This window comes from Symphalangus syndactylus, chromosome 2 (genome assembly GCF_028878055.3).
Source record: "Symphalangus syndactylus isolate Jambi chromosome 2, NHGRI_mSymSyn1-v2.1_pri, whole genome shotgun sequence".
In the NCBI taxonomy this organism is placed as follows: Eukaryota; Metazoa; Chordata; class Mammalia; order Primates; family Hylobatidae; genus Symphalangus; species Symphalangus syndactylus.
This window is the reverse complement of record NC_072424.2, coordinates 88151850-88173390: the sequence shown is the minus strand read 5'-3', so window position 1 is coordinate 88173390 and position 21541 is coordinate 88151850. Positions and strand designations below refer to the sequence as shown.

At 41.6% G+C, this 21541-nt stretch overlaps 1 protein-coding gene across 5 annotated transcripts in view; it reads left to right on the top strand.

The window, feature by feature from the left end:
• Nucleotides 1–21541, top strand: part of METTL24 (methyltransferase like 24) — a 173710-nt gene that overhangs the window by 36271 nt on the left and 115898 nt on the right. For all 5 annotated transcript variants that reach the window (XM_055261175.2, XM_055261165.2, XM_055261183.2 and 2 more), the window contains 2 exons: nucleotides 729–827; nucleotides 8141–8280. In XM_055261175.2, coding sequence (XP_055117150.2) covers nucleotides 729–827; nucleotides 8141–8280 — 239 coding nt within the window. The remainder of the gene's footprint in view (nucleotides 1–728; nucleotides 828–8140; nucleotides 8281–21541) is intronic.

Here is a 21541-nt window from a genome sequence, read left to right as displayed (position 1 = left end):
CCCATTTTTGCTTCTTCCAGACCACTGCATTCCCCCAACCCTTCATCCACCCATCCTTCCTGCAAAAGGGGGCTGAGCGGGTCATCCTTAACCACTCTGTTCATGGGAGCACCTTGTAACCTCTGCTAACAGGTGGTGGCTGCCTCACAGTGTTAGAAAGCCACCCTCCCCAGCCCTGGTGATGACAGTTCTGGGGTCCTCGCTCTGCCTGTGCAGGGTCCCAGCAGCCAAGGGCCGTGGCCCCATCTCCCTGCACTGAGGAAGATAAATAAATTCCCAGAACAAAGACGAGCCCCCAGCATTATGGTGCTTTGTTTAGAGAGGCACATATTCTTGAAGCTGTAAGCTTTGGGAGGCTGTCGTTGATAAGGGAGTTTCTTTTCCCAGTGGAGCACAGCCTCATATAAAATAAGCTGCAGTTAAGGGAGAGCCCAATGGGGTCAAGTGGAGTTTGCCTTTGATCATACATGCAGAGTCAGACAGTCCCGGGGCCTTTGCATTCTCCGGCTTAACCTGGGAGCTGGGCTGTCTCAGGCCTCATTTGTCTCCCTGTGACTGATGTGGCTTTAATGACAGCAACTCGCAAAGAGCCCCCTGCTGCCTGTGTGCACATGTGTGTGTTTTGCTGACAGCCAAAGCAGCCTTGCTTCCTCTCTGATACTGTGTCCTTCTCCTCCCACCCAGTTCCTCCTTCCTTACACACAACCTATGGTTTCTGTCTCTTGCAGGGTTCCCGGTGGCATATAGATCTCCAGCCTTGGGCAGGCTCTGCTCAGTCCCTGGATGAAGAAGCCTGGAGGTTCCTGAGATATATCAGCACCACCCAGGTTGTGTTTCAGGCTCAAACGAGTTAGAGAAGAATGTGAAAGATCCTGATTGCCTCTTTTGAAAGAGGGTGGTGGGGAGGTTCTCAGCGACTCCTGATGAGGACTTGATGGGGTCAGAGGCATTGTTGCTTAAACTCATCCACTCACTTGGAGGCAGATAAGATGCCTTCCATTTGCTAGGGCACGTTCCTTTCTTCAAGAGTGTCACCAACCTGAAATGTTTAAATGATTCATCCCAAAGTGTTTTAAAGATCCACTTTAGAAAATTGCTTTGGAAAACCATTTGAAATGACAGATTGGTCCCCGTGAGTAGGCAGTTGAGTATGTCACAAAACAAAACCATCATCTAGAGGTTCAAGCACCATTTTGTATTTGGAGGAACTTGCCTTTCCACTCTTCTGTCACAGATGCTTGGCAGCCAGGGATGCGCTAGGCAAGAGAGTAGAGGAGGCTTTGCAGGCAGTGTGCTGAGGAGTTAATGAATCCAAAGGCTCTCTATCTCAGAGCACTTTAAATCATTACTGAGCACAGGCCTTTATTAGTGACTTAACACATTGTGGCAGCTCCTGCCCAGCTCCAGGCTGAGCCAGTGCCCCGAGCAGGCAAAGAGACTGTGCATTAAGAAGAGTCTATGGCTCTTGACATGTTAATCAGGAGGTTCCATTCTCAAGTTGCCTGATCCCAGGGGGAAAGAGAGACAGAAAAGGAAATCAAGGCCCAAGGGAAATTTAGCCCTGAACTGAGAGGTGCTAGCAAAGTAGGAGCTCAGACTGCCTGTGAGCTCACTCAGGAAGCTGCACAGTGGAGCTGGTGCTGCAGGGGTGATCCTGGATTTTTAGAATCTCCCTCAAGCCCACTCTTGACGTCCCTGTTCTCCTCCCCAGCCTCTCTGGCAGCAAAGCATTTTTCCTCCGTAGGAGAGAATATATTTCTAGATCTTTAGGAGGTTAGTTAGTTTAGGGGTAAAAGAAAGTCTCATTTATCATATAATGCAGTGAGACAATCGTAGGAATTTTAGTATTTGTCACCCAAACATGGACGTAAAAGCTGGTTGAATTAATCATGAGTGATGGGCTGTTGAATTAGTCCTTGTGCTTCTCATGATTTTATCTTATTTTGCTGCTGCAAATTAATTTGATGGACTTAGGCAGATTTAATTAAAATACTGAAATTTTAGTTTTGTAGTTTGATTTTACATGAACGATAAGAATCTGGACCTCTTAACTGTGATTTTCAAAAGCCCTTAAAGGCTCCAGAAGAAAATAAGAGGCTTTAATTTTATGAATTGGATTTGAGAACTATGGGCTTCACTTGCCAAAATAAATTTATGTAACGCAAGCTACCAAATTCCATTCTATATGTATTTCATGTTAATGTTCCATAACTTATAAAAGGCATGTTTGCTTAGAAGAAGCTATTGAGGCATGAAATGGTCATTTTTAGATCTCTCTTGGATCTTTCCCAGAAACTATGGGCTGAGAGGAGAAAATTTTTTTTTTCTTTTCTTTTCTTTTTTTTTAGAGACAGAGTCTCCCTCTATTACCCAGGCTGGAGTTCAGTGGCACAATCTCAGCTCACTACAACCTCTGCCTCCCGGGTTTAGGTGGTTCTCCTGCCTCAGCCTCCCAAGTAGCTGGGATTACAGGAACCTGTCACCACGCCCGACTAATTTTTGTATTTTTAGTAGAGACAGGGTTTCATCATGTTGGCCAGGCTGGTCTTGAACTCCTGATCTCAGGAGATCCACCCACCTCAGCCTCCCAAAGTGCTGGGATTACAGGTGTGAGCCACTGTGCCTGACCAAATTTTTTTTTTAAAGCATCCTCTGTAGTCTGATCTTGTAAACCTGGGTACTTCACTTTGCTTCTCTGGCTCTCCTTGTTCTGATCCTGAAATGGAAGAGATGGTATCAAAATTATTTCTAAGGTCTCTCCCAGTTCTGTGAGCTTGTACGGTGCACAGAGTAGTATAGAATGGTTATTAACCAAGTATTTTTGAGCGCCTACAAGGTGCCAGGAACTGTTCTGGCCCTGAGGATATAGTCTCTGCCCTTAAGGATCTAACCAACTGGTTGTGAAGATGGATAACTGGATGTATAATTATTATGCAGCTTGATGAGCAATAATAGAGAATTTGTTGTTGAAGCTCACTAAAAGGATTTTTGTCCTCCAGAAAGGATGATGTAAAATTCCGGACCTCACAATAGTTTTTAATGCGGGGCCATTTTAGCCAGATAAGGTTCTGTGCTTTCATGTACTTTTGGGTTACTAGAAGGCCAGCAGATGGGAGTCACCGGAGATGACACTAAATGGTTCTTAATCAGAATCTTTTACTAACCAATGCTCCCTCCCCCTCTGTATGTAATGCAAAGCTTTATGGTTCTTTTGTGGCTTATGCCTCGTTTAGAACTCATCTTGACAATGAAAGCCTACAAAATTGGCAGAATATTAGAGTCACTGTTACCTAAAAATTTTAGTTAGCAGAAGTGAGTCATAATGGGCAAGGAAAAAAATAAAAGCTCTGAAGGTACTAATGCAAATTCCACCCCCATCCTCTTATGCTGCTTTTTAACATTAAGAAATATACTTCCCTCAAATCTGTGCTCAAGCTTGTACAGCAAGGCCAGCATTTGGTATGTGCATCATTGATGTATTCATTCCTCAATCCAGAGGGTATTTGTTGAACACCTGCTTTATGGCTGGCACTGTGCCGGGCCTTGGGATATTAAGCCTCAATAAAACACCCCTCCACACTGCTAAATAGCTAGGGTGCAAGAGAGTTGGGTGTTCTCTAACAGGGGGCAGACAGATGGGTGGGGAAAGCTTCCTAGGCCGGGGGAGCCCGGGAGCAGAGGCATAGGGCATAGGACAGCATGGCATGAGACAGCAATGGGCGTGGCACCCCTAGACTTGTGCGTTGTGGTCCTGGAGGCATGGTTGGGGCCATGCATTTTTAAATGAAATCCCAGGGGATATGGTGTTTGGGTAGAGTGCGCGGAACATCAAGTTCAGTTTAATTAGGTACTATTGTTTTTTTTTTCAATGTGAAAGACCATGATACACGACAGAGTTCTGCAGTCCATGGTACACTGTCTGCTGCTAACAAGAAATAGTTAAATCAAAAATACAGTGCTCTGTTCTAAGGGAAGTCTCCAGATTCAGCTTTTCATGGCAACCCCCAAACCATATGCCTCCAGGAAACATGCCTTGCAGTATAAAATTAATCTAAGCAACCGTGGCTGTTTTTAAAAAGAAAAAATAAAATATGTTTTAAAGCCTGTTTTTCTGTCTATCATCTATCTATCTATCTATCTATCTATCTATCTATCTATCTATCCATCTCTACCTCTCTACCTAGTTATCTACCCATCTATCAATTTGTAAGAATAACCTAAGAATAAGAACCCATGCTCTGGATATTCAGAGTATAACTTTACAACAATAGTATCTGTTGTATTTACTGCTACACACACACACACACACACACGGATAAAAACAATAAGCATACAACTCTGCCTTCAAGTCTTTCAAAAATAGTGGTACTGTATAAACATACAGCATAGAGTTGATCGTTCTGTAAACACGCAGATCATCAAAGTGATTCTTAAGTTCCAAAATTTTAAGGGTTCCCTTTGCCAGATTCTACTTATGGGTTGGCAGAAATACCATTCAAGCTTTTGGGATACAAAATCAAATGAAAATAAATTAGATCCCTTTAAGTTAAATAATTAAAAAACACTTCACAAAATATTTTTTCCTTTGTCTAGGCCTAATTTGCTTTATTTGGCTAAAATTACAAGGGGAATTAAAGAGAGACAGAGAACACAATTAGTTGAGTTGGAACTTAGCTAGAAGTTACTGCCCTCATTTATTTTGCTTACAAGAGAGTTTATTGAAGCCCTGGCCATAAATCTTAACTAGAAAGTTTGAAAAATCAATAATTACTTTTTAGAAGCAGAAGTTTATGGAGGACTTTCAGTTGTTTACAAAAGCTAATGTCTATCAATGAGATGTTTAATAAATGGTTAAAATTGAATAATTCTTGTGTTTTATTTTCTTTCTTTCTTTCTTTCTTTCTTTCTTTCTTTCTTTCTTTCTTTCTTTCTTTTTTTTTTAAGGTGGAGTCTTGCTCTGTTGCCCAGGCTGAAGTGCAGTGGCACAATCTCGGCTCACTGCAACCTCCGCCTCCTAGTTTCAAGCAATTCTCCTGCCTCAGCCTCCCTAGTAGCTGGGATTACAGGCGCATGCCAGTATGTCTGGCTAACTTTTGTATTTTTTTTAGTAAAGATGGGGTTTCACCATGCTGGCCAGGCTGGTCTCAAACTCCTGACCTTGTGTAATCCACCTGCCTCGGCCTCCCAAAGTGCTGGGATTACAGGCGTGAGCCACCACGCCCGGCCCTTGTGTTTTATTTCTGAGCTAAGAAAGGAAGAGAGGACATTATCAGGGAGAGTGAATGAAAAAGAATGTCTCTTCAATAGAGATATATCTGTCCAAGATGAAATCTGTAGAATAAGAAGAAATGCTTAAAGTAGACAAAGTGTCATCTTTAATAAAATAAAACCCTAGTTCCTAACTTTAGCAAAGGAGGAGCAGCTGGACCTGAAAGCCCTCACTCCGGATCTTCAATGCCTACCTGACTTTTGGAGGCCTCTGGCTAACTGTCAGTGCTAACCCCTTCAGCCCATTGTTAGGGGTGGGGGTCAGAGGGGCTGATGTTTTCAGTTTAAAGCTCTGGCCCAAGTGTAGCCTCTTTTAATTTTCTGAGGCAGAGATGTGACTAGGCTGGAACCTTTCACTGGGGCTTTACAAAAGGCCTCCAGTAAACTCAAAAGGCCATCTGCATAAAAATCACCTGGGGGAGCTTATTAAAATGCATGTTCTCAGGTATCAGCCTCAAAGATTCTGAGTTTGTAGATCTGGAGGGAGGCCCAGGAATCTGCATTTTAAGTACCTCCTAGGTGATTCTGATGTAGGCTGACCGCATGTTTGTGGGAAAGGTTAGAGCTAGGTTTGGATGGCATTAGGAGGGAATGATGAGCAAGGACCTGCAAACATCACATCTTCATCTGTCATTATAGAGATGTTTAGGGAGACATGTACACAAAGAACAATAGCAAATGGGGATCATCATACCACTTTAATAAAAATATCCCAGGAGACTTCCCCGAAGCAGATGGCTCAGGCTTATAAGGACCAGGCATGCTTTGGGGGCACACACAGCTGCCCTGGACTAAATAGTTTCCCACTGGAGGTGGAGCTCAGGAAGGTGCCCGTGTTTAAGGCACAGTAATTTGTCCACTAGCAGAACAGGGTCCAATGAACACAATGAGTTCTGACTAACTAGATTAGCAACTTCTCTTCCCTTAGGTGAGTGGGTGGAGAATAGGAGGTGGGCAGGCAGAGACATAATTTTCATTTGTCTGTGGGAGAATAGTAGGAGATGAATTATCAAATTAACATGTTGACGCACCCAGTTAATAAATGTATTCTGTAGCTGTTGCTTGAGAAAAGATTCAATTCCATTTTCTCTGATTATTTTGTCCTTTAAACAGTTGTTGGAGACAGAGAAGTAGAAAAATACTGGATTCAAGGAAAAGATATATAGGGGTTTCACTTTTTCAGCTTTCCTCTGAGATGTCCAAATCCTAGCAGAAGACTAACATTCACTGATAAATAGTGCAGGATGATTTTGCCAGGCCAGCCGGAGGGGATAGCAAGAGTAATGCAGATGCCATGTTAGTCGAATAGGCTCCACCTAATATGCTCTTCTTAGATTACAATTTTGGAAAATCAGTTAAAGGATTAGGCAAGCCTAGAATATCTTTTTTGTTTCTTTTCTTTCTTTTCTTTTTTTTTTTTTTATTTTTTTGAGACAGGGTCTGGTCTTGCTCTGTTGCCCAGGCTGGAGTGCAGAGGCACAATCATAGCTCACTGCAGCCTCAACCTTCCAGGCTCAATTAATCAACCCCCCTGCATAGCTGGGACTACAGGCGCATGCCACCATGCTCAGCTAATGTTTGTATTTTTTGTAGAGATGAAGTTTTGCCATGTTGCCCAGACTGGTCTCGAGCTCCTGGGCTCAAGTGATCTTCCTGCCTCGGCCTCCCAAAGTGTTGGGATTATAGGCATGAGCCACCATGCCCGGCCCTAGAATATCTTCTTAGGAAGAAAATTCCTTGCTGTTAATGTTTTCCAATGGATGAAAGCAATGAATCTCAAAACATTCTTTGCATCTGGAGCAGTCTGTGGTCTATGCTGTGACAGCAAAAGCTGCTGCATTCATGGAGCATCATGATGACTATGAGAGTTTTAAGGGATTGGGGGAAAATACTGTTGCTCAGTAAGGTAAATATCTTGGCCACAGAACTTATTTTCCTTATTTTCTTTGGTTTCAACAGCCTCAGCTGTGCGAAATGTACTAGCCTCAAACACAAGTCAGAATCCCTTATGAAGTATATTTTCTTTGTGTGCAGTTGAAATTAGAGACTTGCTTCTGCTTGACTTACACACACATTCCCTTTGGTTTTCTTATCTAATTTTGATGGATGAGTTAAGAAAAGTGCTTCTGTTAGCTCAGGAAGAGCCTCCTGCCTGGGACTGTTGCCCTTCTCCCCCAGGAGGAAGCGCATTAGAGCAGTGTATCACAAAGAACACTGCCTTATCAGCAGGGACTGCCTATTAATTTCACTTGACCCATGATCAGCTATTTACCTTGGATAACACCTGCCATCATTCTGGACCTTAGTGGCCCCACTTTATCTGCCTGAAATAAGGGATAGCTAATCTTGGGAGTATGCTTCTGAGATATATGCCTATGATTGTGCCTCACATCTTATAGTAGGGACTCTAGGGGTAACGAAGACGTCTATGCATGGTGAGCACTGTTCTCTGTGTCTGGATGCATGGTGAGCACTGTTCTCTGTATCTGGAGTGCCCTTGTTGGTCCAAGCCTCTCGGTTCATCCTCCAGGACTAGCACCCCTCTACAAAGCCTTCCTGACAACACCGCTCCTCCCACCTTTTGCTCCTGATTTGTTCTCTCCTGCACACCCTGTGCACATGGCTACAGCAGCTCTTAACTTTTCGCCAAACCTGCATATAGTCTCCATGAGATTACTTATTATCTGGCAATTGAAATTCCTCCAAACACTTTATAGCAGTCTTGTGGTTCCCTGGGGAGGGGAGTAGTTAGCAGTGGAGGAGATTATAACTTTCCTATTATGGTTTTCAGGGATGGGGAAGCAATAAGTCCCTACCTGCTATTTATCATCCAACATTTCAAATTATTCACATTGATTTCCAATCTTTACAGATTGCATGCAATCACATGAATACAGACAGCCTGGCTACTGACTCTAGTCCGACACACAAGCCCTGGTCAGTGTGTCTTGATGACAGGTTCAATTTAGCTCATCAAATCCGCAACAAGCAGTGCCGCCTCTACTCCTTAGGGTGAGTACATTTTTTTACAGCAGAAGAAAACACAAACACTGCTTCAGGCAGCTCAGACCTTTTCAGCAATACAAAGTTAGAAATGGTTGCAATGTATAACAGGTGCCATGCTTTGCCTCCTGTCATCGTTTCAGACTGATCTGTCTGTTGTGTAACTGGAGGCATGTACAGATCACTGAGGTCTCCTTGGTCAGAGGCGCTTTCCCTCCCATTCTGCTGATAGCAAGTTGGAAGCCCCCGTTCTCATCATTCGGATAATCCTCTTGGTGAAACCAGTGATTTCCAGCTAGACTAAGAGCATCCTTAGTATAAAGAGAGAAGAATATTACTGCATGCAGCAAAAAAAAAAAAAAAAAAAAACTTAGATTTTTTTTTTTTCTTGAAAGGGGATCTCACTCTGTTGCCCAGGCTGGAGCGCAGTGGCATGATCACGGCTCACTGCAACTCCTGCCTCTCAGGCTCCAGTGATCCTCCCGCTGCAGCCTCCCAAGTAGCTGGGACCACAGGCATGCACCCACAACACCCGGCTAATTTTTTGTATTTTTGGTAGAGACAGGGTTTTGCCATGTTGCCCAGGCTGGTCTTGAACTGCTGAGCTCAAGCAATCCACCTGCCTCGGCCTCCCAAAGTGCTGAGATTACAGGTGTGAGCCACTGCACCCAGCCATATGTTAGAAATTTTATGTACAGTTATGATGTATAACCCAAAACAAATAATGGCTATTGTTAGATTTGTATGTTTTATACCAGTGATAAATCTATATCTAGTTACATTTTTAAAAAGGAAAAAAGGGAACTCTTATAAAAAGCTATGTCATTTTGTCAAAACTGTTTGAGAAAAATTGATATCCAGTTATTCAGGTTGAAAATGACCTAGATGTACAAATGGATTAAGTGAGCTTTTTTGTAAAAGGATGGCTACAAAGTAAGGGGACTATTTCACCAAATATACCAGTACTTACATAAAAACAGTTCTGAACTTACAAATGATACATGGCTTAAAAAAAAGAAGACAGGAGGAAATTATTTTTGTTTGGAACATCCTGTTTGATAGACTCTTTGTAAGGGCAATGTAGATTCTCAGGCTAGACCACTGAAGTCTTTTTACAAACAGCGCTGGGGACCCTAATGTAACATTGATCGTTTCCACGTCACATGCTTCCTCCTCACCTTTAGGTTTCATCACCTCTAGAGTCTACATTCAGGCCCAGGTACGACAACCACCAGCCAGAATCCTAGGTGGTCAGGGTTAGGGGCAGACATCTGGGTGATGTGGAGACCTACCCAAAGATTTCAATGTAGAGAGGATCGTCATCACTGTCAAACTATAACAAACAAGAATTACCAGTCATTGTGGATTTTATTCTTTAAAAAAACAAAATAAGAGTTTAAAGATAGGAAACATTCTCATATGGGTTAAATGAAGAGCAATGGTATATATCGGTGGAGCCTGGCACATACTAGGCACACAATACATACTTGCCATGTAGAAGATCGCTTGAGAGGAGAGACTAAGGAGGGAAGCTGGTTACGCTGTGATGAAAGTGTGGAAGCTGTGGATTAGAAGATGAGATGCTCAGCCAACTGATTAGAACAGAGCTCTCTTTCTGGAAGCCCACCAGCTATGCTTCAAGACTGGAGGGAGGATGGGAAGTTGTGAGAGCAGAATTTATTTTATGTCACATTAAAAATGTCTGGAAGTGGGTCATAAAAAATTGCATAGTACCACGTGCAAGTTGGTCCTATTTTCTTGCTCCAAATTGCCTCTATATTTTACTTAATATTTTACACCCTGGGATAATTTCATTTAAAGGATATAACTGAGTAAAATAAAACTTAAAAAGGTGTTTTGGGGGAAAGTTTCTAAATTCCTTTTTGCTTTCCTTATACTTCAGAGCTGTTGGATAAGATAGCTCTGCAGTAAGAGTTCAGATTATTACATGTAAAAAGGTAGTTTCCCATTTTAAAATATTTTTATTGACACATAATAGTTGTACAAATTAATGGGGTACATGTGATATTTTGTTACATGCATAGTAATCAAGTCAGGACATTTAGAGTATCCATCACCTCAAGCATTGATCATGTCTGCGTTGGGAGCATTTCCAGTCCTCTCTTCTAGCTATTTTGAAATATAAAATTTATGGTTGTTAACTGTAGTCACCCTACTCTGCTTTCGAATATTAGAACTTATTCCTTCTGAGGGAGGAAAATAGGCTCTGGAGGCAGGGAACATAAGGCCAATTCACACTTCAGCTATGACAGGGAAAATCCTCTCCATAGGGCATATGCCCAGTAAATGACTTCGTAACTTTACTTCATCCTCTTCATTTACATAGGGTGTACACCAAGTAACCAATGTAAACCTCTAGAGGGAATTTAAACCCTCAAAAATTCTGTAACAGGCACTGGAACCCCTATGCTCTGGCCTGTTCCCACACTGTGGAGTGTACTTTCATTTTCAAAAAATCTCTGCTTTTGTTGCTTCATTCTTTCCTTGCTTTGTGCATTTTGTCCAATTCTTTGTTAAAGATGCCAAGAACCTGGACACCCCTGCACCGGTAACACTTTTGTCTAACTGTATGTTTGTACCCGTTAAACAACCTCTCTTCACTTCCCCTCAAACACCCTTCCCAGCCTCTGATAACCATCATTCTACTCTCTCTACCTCCATGAGATCAACTTTTTAGCTCCAGCATATGAGTGAGAAGATGCAATGTTTGTCTTCCTGTGTTTGATTTGTTTCATTTAACATACTGACCTCCAGTTCCAAACATGTTGCTGCAAATGACAGGATTTTATTCTTTTTTATGGCCAAATAGTATTCCGTTGTGCATATACGCCACATTTTCTTTATCTATTTATCACTAATGGACACTTAGCTTGACCCTGTATCTTTTTTATTGTGAATAGTGCTGCAATAAACATGGGGGTGCAGGCATCCCTTTGATATACTGCTTTCCCTTCCTTTGGATATATACCCCGAGGTAGGATTGCTGAATTTTATGGTAGTCCTATTTTTAGTCTTTTGAGAAATCTCCATACTGTTTTCCATGATGGCTATACTAATTTACATCCCCATAACCAGTGTGTAAAAGTTCCCTTTTCTCCAAATCCTTGCCAGTATCTGTTATTTTTTGTCTTTTTAATAATAGCCATTCTAACTGGGATAAGATAAGATCTCATTTTGGTTTTGATATACATTTTCCTGATGATTAGTGAGGCTGAGCAGTTTTTCATATATTTATTCAAAAGAAAAATAGATAAATGGGACTGTATTAAACCAAAAAGCTTCTGCACAGCAAAAGAAACAATCAACAGAGTGAAGAGACAACCTGTTGAATGGGAGAAAATATTTGCAAACTATTTATCCATCAAGTGACTAATATCCAGAATATACAAGGAACTCAAATAACTCAATTGCAAAACAAAAAAATAATTCCATGGAAAAGTGGGCAAAGGACAGGAATAGACATCTCTCAAAAGAAGTTTCTTATTTTCATTTAAATGTTTACCATTGAAAATTAACTTTGGAGCCGGGTGCAGTGGCTCATGCCTGTAATCCCAGCACTTTTTGAGGCTGAGGCGGGCAGATCACTTGAAGTCAAAAGTTCGAGACCAGCCTGGCTAACATGGTGAAACTCTGTTTCTACTAAAAATACAAAAATTAGCCGGGCATGGTGGTGCACGCCTCTTGTTCCAGCTACTCAGGAGGCTGAGGCTGGAGAATCACTTGAACCCAGGAGGCAGAGGGTGCAGTGAGCTGAGATTGTGCCACTGCACTCCAGCCTGGGTGACAGAGCAAGACTCTGTCTCAAAAGAAAAGAAAAGAAAATCAGCTTTGTAAAGAGCATCTGAATTCCACTGGGAAAAGCAATGAATAGATTACAAGGGCCAATATTTGACTAAAAACATGAAAGCACTTAATTGAAAACTGAAACTAAAGAAAATATTTCTGATGCCTAAAAAAAGATGCTTTGGGTTGTGGGTAATTATGTTGATTGCACTTACTAAGGCTCCAGGACCCAGACAAGTATGCCCCTGTTCAGGTGAATTGCTTGCCTGGGGCACAAGTAGACAGCTGGCTGACAACACCTCAACTGATACGGAGGGAAGAGTGAGACCCAAACCAGAATTGGTGGTCCTGAAATTAGGAGTGAGATCAGGGAAGGTGGCCCCGGGTTCCCAGCACCAGGGAGTGTTGGAACAGTTTTGAGCTAGGTGGGGAGGGCAGGTAGTAAGTGAATTGTGTGGCCCTCCATACAGGCAGTACGTGCTCCTTGTCCCAGGGCCACAGCAGCAACAAGACCATGCCACTGCTATACCCATTAATTCCCAGGCAAACCGAAGACAATGGATGCAGCTGCAGCTGGGAGTAACTTCCTGGCAGGAGGGAAAGGAGGGCTCCAAGGACACAGGGAGTCAGAAGACAGGCCCCATCTTCTAATCTGTCTCATCTGCTTTCCTCCACCCCTAAGAACTGAAGCAGATATCACCTGCATCCTCTCTTTGATGGCTGAAGTTTATTTGCTTAGGAGTCAAAGCTTTTTATTCCACAGTTAATGGAAAAGGCATTTGTCTGTGAGTGTGCACTCTGTGTCGTGTTCAGTTGAAAATGAAAATTAGATCCTTTTCAGTTTTGAAATGAGGTAGACTAGCCCAATTAAGATAGGGGAAGGCAGTGAAAAGAAAGATACATATTATGGAGAAAGGGATAGAGAAGAGAAAAAAGGAGAGGCTGTGGGTTCAGATGACAATATCATCTGCATAATAACTTCAGACAGGGCCTGGCCTGCAAGTCTTCTCATGTCTGGAGTGGGGAAGGGTGATGGTGGGGCAGTGGAGGGGAGGGTGGGGATGAGAGTGGTAGATAAAGTGAAAGGGGAAAATCACTTTTCTCCTTTTTATGCCAAAGATTGTATTTTAGGGGTAGGCATGGGCATGAGAGGAAAGATTTGAAAAGGACTAATGCATAGGTACATATTTTTTTGTCTCTTTTTTAGTTCTGTAGTAGGTTGTGCCTTTTAGTTTCAAGACATAAATTCTCAGTCTAAGATAGTAGATGATTTCATAAGTGACACATGGTTAGACAGCAAGAGCCCATATTTTATACAGAAAATCTGGGACCTTTGGTTACCAGGAGCATTTCCAAAAGAATGAAAGAGCCAAATATTTTCATCTTATAATAGTTTAACACAGCAGGAAGAGTGTTTGTCTAGTGTATGTGAAAACCATGGACCTCAAGCTTCCTTTTTGGGCATTTTTCCCCAAATTACCCTTTCCATGAAAATTTAAAACCATAGATGTACTGTACATCTATTTATGTAATATGTGCATATCTGGGCTTCATACATAAAAAGAGGAAAAGGTTTTTGTTTTTATTTTGCCCCTAAGAATACATTTTACCCCTTTGGGAGTGGTATCATTTGATAAGGTTTGGCTGTGTCCCCACACAAATCTCATCTTGTAGCTCCTATAATTCCCACATATTGTGGGAGGGACCTGGTTTGAGATAATTGAATCATGGACACAAGTCTTTCCCGTGCTGTTCTCGTGGCAGTGAATAAGAGATCTGATGGTTTTAAATACAGGAGTTTCCCTGCACAACCTTTTTTTGCCTGCTGCCATCCATGTAAGACATGACTTGCTCCTCCTTGCCTTCTGCCATGATTCTGAGGCCTCCCCAGACACGTGCAACTGTGATACAATTAAACCTCTTTCTTTTATAAATTGCCCAGTCTTGGGTATGTCTTTATCAGCAGCATGAAAACAAACTAATGCATCGTCCCTGTTGAGGATATGTTTTAGATGAAATGTGGCATTGCGTGTAAGGTTATTTAGTAAAAAATAACGATTATAAAGTGTTTTTACCCACTAGTGTGTCATTTATGCTTTAGGAAGCCTATTTCTCCCCCTCTAATAGTTGGCAGCTTGAAGATCTAGATAGTTATTTGCCCTGATTCTGTGGTTCCTGCTAGGATGAAGAATGGAGGACTGAAACTCCTAGGGAAAACACTAATTGTCTTACCTCTTCTAACCCTCTGCCTTCAATGGGAGGGTTAAAAACTTTCCCTGTCTTTGCTCTGAGTTCATTTTATTTGTTTTTTTACCTTTTAAAAAATGCTTGTTAAGATATATTTCACATGCCATACAATTCGTCCACTTAAAATATACAGTTCTATGGCTCTTTTAGTCACTATAGTCAATTTTAGAACATTTTAATTACCCCAAAAAAGAAGCCTCTGTACCCAGTAGCAGTCACTCTCAATTTCCCTCCAACCCTCTTCCCTCCATCCTCAGTCCCCCATCCTTAGGCAATCACTATTCTACTTTCTGTTTGTGTAGATTCACCCATTCTGGACATTTCACATAAATAAAAGCATATAATATGTGGTGTTTTGTGACTGGCTTCTTTCACTTAGCATAATATTTTCAAGGTTCAGCCACATTGCAGCATGTATCAGTACTTCATCCCCTTTTATGGCTGAATAATATTCCATTGTATGAATTTTGTTATGGTTATATCACATTTTATTTATTCATTCATTGGTTGATAGACATTTGGGTTGTTTCCACTTTTTGGTGTTTATGAATAATGTTGCTATGAACATTCCTGTACAAGTTTTTATGTGGACATATGTTTTCATTTCTCTTGGCTGTATACCATTTTGCATTCCCACCAGTAATCTATGAGGTTTCCAATTTCTCCATATCCTTGCCTACACTTATTATTGTTGATCATTCTGATTATAGCCATCTTAGCGGATGTGAAGTGGTATCTCACTGTGGTTTTGATTTGCATTTCCCTACTGACTAATGATCTTGAGCATCTTTTCATGTGCTTATGTTCTGAGTTTTTTGTTCATGGAGAACATCAAAGCCCACTCACTTCAATACTTTCAGGAATATTTTTAAAAGAATAATCAAGGGCCTGAAACAGTGCCACAACCCACCCCTTCTGCCCTTCAGCAGTGTTAAAGGGCATGGGACTGCGGTACCACTTGCAGCTTGTCCAAAGAGTACCTTTATACAATTTGGGAAAGGGCACCCCTCCCTCAAGAACTTTCACTACTAGAAAATCATTTCTTATGGTGGTTATGATGGGAATGACATCTCCCAGAGTTGTTCAGTGCACAGTCCACACAACTGCCTGCAGGGATCCTAGTTGTTTTTCTCTAAGACATCAGAGAAAGAGGATCAAGATGGCTCCACTATTATTCTATCACCTTTGAAAATTTAGCCCTATAAATCTCCCCCTTCCTATTTCTTCAACAGCTCTCAGATTTAATGGTCCTTCTATGTTGAAAAGTTTGTAGTTACTTCTAACCCCAGCATTAATATGTGCAGAACAATATTGTCAGGATGAATTACATAATTTTGTTTCTTCCTGATAGAGAGGGAGAGGTTGCAGTCTTAATTCAAAGGTATATAGGTTTGAATATACATGTTAACTGCTTAATTATTTCAGAAATGGGTTGTAGCAGGAATTACTCATTGTCCCTCAATATTTATTCGCCCCTTCTTTTTTGGTAACAGAACTCTTGAGATTAGCAGGGCGCATGGCCACCTTTCTGATGGCTGTATTTCCTAGCCTTCCATGTAGCTGTAAATGGCCATATGAATAGCTTTAAGCAGTGAGCTGCAAATGAAAGTGATGTGTGCAACTTCTAGGCCACTTCCCCAAGAAGACAGGATGAGACTATCACTTCCCCTTTTACCTTTCCCCCTTTTACCTTTCCTCATGGCCAAGATACAGACAGGTTGGCAAAAAACGGACTAGTGGTCTTAGACCTTGAGATGGAAGCCATATGATCTATACTTCTTGCTTCATTAAATAAACATTAAATAAAATATTTCTGTCAAGCAAAATTTTCTATAATGTATTCTCCTTCTAGTTAAATACCAGCAGAACATGATTTCCTTATAGACTAAATACATTTTTGCTATAAATAATGGTTGTCTTTTTATTATAATTATTTGTTCAAAAATCTTTCTTCATTACTACTTTGTGAACCTCTTCAGATCAAGAACCATGTTTAATTTATCCATTTGTCCCTGGTGTCCAGTGTAGTGCCTTGCACATGTAAAATGCTCTATAAATATTTGTTTATGAACATGAATAAGTCAGTGAAATATAGCTCACCACAGGCAACATTTGGATACTGAATATTGTACTGTGTGTTCTGAGAATTCCAGACCCTGCCTCATAGTTTTATTTCATTTAGGGCAGCATTTTTTAGGTCTGTAATCATTCATCTATTCAGCACTGGGGATTTAGAAATGAGCAAGATTGACATAGCCCTTTTCTTCATGGAGCGTTACTGTCTGGTAACTGACAGTTCCCTAGACCTGAGATCACAGATATCCCTTCCATGATCCTGTGTCTTGTGCTCATCAGCAACGAGGTGGTGTATAGAGAGCACGTGCTCTGGACCTACCTGGATTGGATTTGACTCCTGGTTTACCGCTTTGGGTTTGTAACACCTGTGCATATTATATTTACTCCTCCTCTTGCTTTTTACATGACCACAAACTTGACCAATTTCAACTACGCTTGAAGAAGTGCGATTTCAAATAAATGAAAGTAAGAATTTTATATATCAATTAAATGAATATAGTTTATTACATTCCAACGTGGTACATGTTTATATATTGATTATAGTAAAAGTATAACATAAATTAATCCAAAAATTACAAATTACAAATAGTTTTATGTTATCTAATGTATTATATAAAAGTTTCCCACTATTTAATGACTAACTTATATGTGTATGTGTGTGCTTATGATATTTATAATAGAGAAACACTTGTATATATGTAGAACATTTCTGGAAAGAGATATAGAAAACTGCTAAACATGATCATCTCTGGAAATTAATGGCCAAAATTTCTAGTGAGAAAAAAACTGTTTCCTTTTTTTTAGTTTTATTTTATTTCAATAATATTTATTTATTTATTTTATTATACTTTAAGTTCTGGGACACATGTGCAGAAAATGCAGGTTTGTTACATAGGTATACATGTGTGATGGTGGTTTGCTGCACCCATCAACCCGTCATCTACATTAGGTATTTCTCCTAAGCTATCCCTCCCCTTGTCCCCCACCCCCTAACAGGCCCTGTTGTGTGATGTTTCCCTCCCTGTGCCCATATGTTCTCGTTGTTCAGCTCCCACTTATGAGCGAGAACATGTGGTGTTTGGTTTTCTGTTCCTGTGTTAGTTTGCTGAGAATGATGGTTTCCAGCTTCATCCATGTCCCTGCAAAGGAAATGAACTCATCCTTTTTTATGGCTGCATAGTATTCCGTATTGGATATGTGCCACATTTTCTTTATGCAGTCTAACATTGTGGGCATTTGGGTTGGTTCCAAGTCTTTGCTATTGTGAATAGTGCTGCAATAAACATATATGTGCATGTGTCTTTATAGTAGAATGATTTATAATCCTTTGGGTATATACCCAGTAATGGGATTGCTGGGTCAAATGGTATTTCTAGTTCTAGATCCTTGAGGAATCACCACACTGTCTTCCACAATGGTGGAACTAATTTACACTCCCACCAACAGTGTAAAAGCGTTCCTATTTCTCCACATCCTCTCCAGCATCTGTTGTTTCCTGACTTTTAAATGATCACCATTCTAACTGGCATGAGATGGCCTCTCGTTGTGGTTTTGATTTGCATTTCTCTGATGACCAGTGATGATGAGATTTTTTTCATGTTTGTTGGCCACATAAATGTCTTCTTTTGAAAAGCATCTGTTCATATTCTTTGCCCAATATTTGATGGAATTGTTTTTTTCTTGTAAATTTTTTTAAGTTCCTTGTAGATTCTAGATATTAGCCCTTTGTCAGATGGATAGATTGCAAAATTTTTTTCCCATTCTGTAGGTTGCCTGTTCACTCTGATGATACTTTCTTTTGCTGTGCAGAAGCTCTTTAATTTAATTCGATCTTATTTGTCAATTTTGGCTTTTGTTGCCATTGCTTTTGGTGTTTTAGTCATGAAGTCTTTGCCCATGCCTATGTCCTGAATGGTATTACCTAGGTTTTCTTCTAGGGTTTTTATGGTTTTAGGTCTTACATTTAAATCTTTAATCCATCTTGAGTTAATTTTAATTAATGCTTCCTTTAGGAGCTCTTGTAAGGCAGGCCTGGTGGAGACAAAATACCTCAGCATTTCCTTGCCTGTAAAGGATTTTATTCTCCTTCACTTATGAAGCTTAGTTTGGCTGGACATGAAATTCTGGGTTAAAATTATTTTCTTTAAAAATGTTGAATATTGGCCCCCACTCTCTTCTAGCTTGTAGGGTTTCTGCAGAGAGAGATCTGCTGTTAATCTGATGGGCTTCCCTTTGTGGGTAACCTGACCTTTCTCTCTGGCTGCCCTTAACATTTTTTTCTTTTGTTTCAACCTTGGTGAATCTGATGATTATGTGTCTTGGTGTTGCTCTTCTCAAAGAGTATGTTTGTGGTGTTCTCTGTATTTTCTGAATTTGAATGTTAGCCTGTCTTGCTATGTTGGGGAAGTTCTCCTGGATAATATCCTGAAGTGTGTTCCATTCTCCCCATCACTTTCAAGTACACCAATCAAATGTAGGTCTGGTCTTTTCACATAGTCCCATATTTCTTGGAGGCTTTGTTCATTCCTTTTCATTCTTTTTTCTCTAATCTTATCTTCACATTTTATTTCATTAAGTCGATCTTCAATCTCTGATATCCTTTCTTCCACTTGATTGATTTGGCTATTGATATTTGTGTATGGTTCATGAAGTTCTCATGCTGCGTTTTTCAGCTCCATTAGGTCATTCACGTTCTTCTCTAAACTAGTTATTTTAGTTAGCAATTCTTCTAACCTTTTATCAAGGTTTTTAGCTTCCTTGCATTGGGTTAGAACATGCTCCTTTAGCTCAGAGGAGTTTGTTATTACCCACCTTCTGAAGCCTACTTCTGTCAATTTGTCAAATTCATTCTCTATCCAGTTTTGTTCCCTTGTTGGCGAGGAGTTGTGATGGTCTGGAGGAGAAGAGGTGTTCTGGTTTTTGAAATTTTCAGCCTTTTTGCGCTGGTTTTTCCTCATCTTCATGGATTTATCTACCTTTGGTCTTTGCTGTTGGTGGCCTTCAGATGGAGTTTTTGCCCAGTCTTCCTTTTTTTGATGTTGATTCTATTGCTTTCTATTTGTTAGTTTTTTTTTTCTAACAGTCAGGCCCCTCTTCTGCAGGTCTGCTGGAGTTTGCTGAGGGTCCACTCCAGACCCTGTCTGCCTGGGTATCACCAGCGAAGGTTGCAGAACAGCAAAGATTGCTGCCTACTCCTTCCTCTGGAAGCTTTGTCCCAGAGGGGCACCTGCCAGATACCAGCTGGAGCTCTCCTATATGAGGTGTCTATCGACTCCTGCTGGGAGATATCACCCCGTCAGGAGGCATGGGGGTCAGGTACCCACTTGCAGAGGCAGTCTGTACCTTAGCAGAGCTCGAGTGTTGTGCTGGGAGATCCACTGCTGTCTTCAGAGCCAGCAGGCAGGAACGTTTAAGTCTGCTGAATCTGCACCCGCAGCCACCCCTTCCCCCACATGCTCTGACCCAGGGAGATTGAAGCTTTATCTATAAGTCCCTGACTGGGGTTGCTGCATTTCTTTCAGAGATGCCCTGCCCAGAGAGGAGGAATCTAGAGAGGCAGTCTGGCTACAGCAGCTTTGAGGCGCTGTGGTGGGCTCTGCCCAGTCCAAACTTCCCAGAGGCTTTGTTTACACTGTGAGGGGAAAACTGCCTACTTAAGCCTCAGTAATGGCAGACGCCCCTCCCCTCACCAAGCTCAAGTATCCCAGGTCAACTTCAGACTGCTGTGCTAGCAGTGAGAATTTCAAGCCAGTGGATCTTAGCTTGCTGGGCTCCGTGGGGGTGGGATCCACTGAGCTAGACCACTTGGCTCCCTGGCTTCAGTCCCTTTTCCAGGGGAGTGAATGGTTCTCTCTCACTAGTGTTCCAGGCACCACTGGGGTATGAAAAAAAAAAACTCCTGCAGCTAGCTCAGTGTCTGCCCAAACGGCTGCCCAGTTTTGTGCTTGAAACCCAGGGCCCTGGTGGCGTAGGCACCAGAGGGAATCTCCTGGTCTGTGGGTTACGAAGACCAGGGGAAAAGTGTAGTATCTGGGCTGGAATGCACCATCCCTCATGGCATGGTCCCTCATGGCTTCCCTTGACTAGGGGAGGGAGTTCCCCGACCCCTTGTGCTTCCTGGATGAGGCGACGCCCCACCCTGCTTCTGCTTGCCCTCCATGGGATGCACCCACTGTCTAACCACTCCCAGTGAGATGAGCTGGGTACCTCAGTTGGAAATGCAGAAATTGCAAAACTGGGGTAGAGACTTCAGTGGTCTGAGCTGTGCGGATTCAATAGGAGGTAGAAAATAGGGAACAGGATCTGTTAGGTGGAAGAAATGGAAGTGCTTGTGAGAGGAGTGCTGAATTTTCTCCAGGCAAAAAGGTTGAAAAAGCTATGGCTGAGGGACATCAGAGGGCTGACTTACCATGGGATGCAGTGGGAAAAAGAGCAGTGTAGTTGGGTGAAGGGTGAGGAAGAGGCAAATAAGACTATAATCACCCCTCAGCACCCGTGGAGGTTGGTTGCAGGACCACTGCAAAGACCAAAATTTAGGATGCTCAAGTCCTGGATATAAAATGGTGTAGTATTTGTGTATAACCTATGCACATCCTCCTGCATAATTTAAATCACTTCTAGATTATTTATAATACCTAATACAATGTAAATGCCATGTAATAGTGGTTATACTGTATTGATTTTTATTTTTACTATTTTTAATGTATTATTTTTTTATTTTTGTTTTTTCGAATATTTTCAATCTGCAATTGGTTGAATTTGTGGATCAGATCTATGGATACAGAGGGCTGCCTGTATTAAGAATGTCTAGGTGGGGTGCCATGGCTCATGCCTGTAATCCCAGCACTTTGGGAGGCCGAGGAGGGTGGATCACCTGAGGTCAGGAGTTCGAGACCAGCCTGGGCAACATAGTGAAACCCCGTCTCTACTAAAAATACAAAAGTTAGCCAGGCATGGTGGGGCACACCTGTAATCCCAGCTACTCAGCAGGCTGAGGCAGGAGAATTGCTTGAACCCCGGCGGCGGAGGTTGCAGTGAGCCGAGATCACGCCGCTGTACTCCAGCGTGGGTGACAGAGCCAGATTCCATCTAAAAAAAAAAAGCATGTCTAGGTGGATGATCTCTGAACTGAAGACTTATTTTA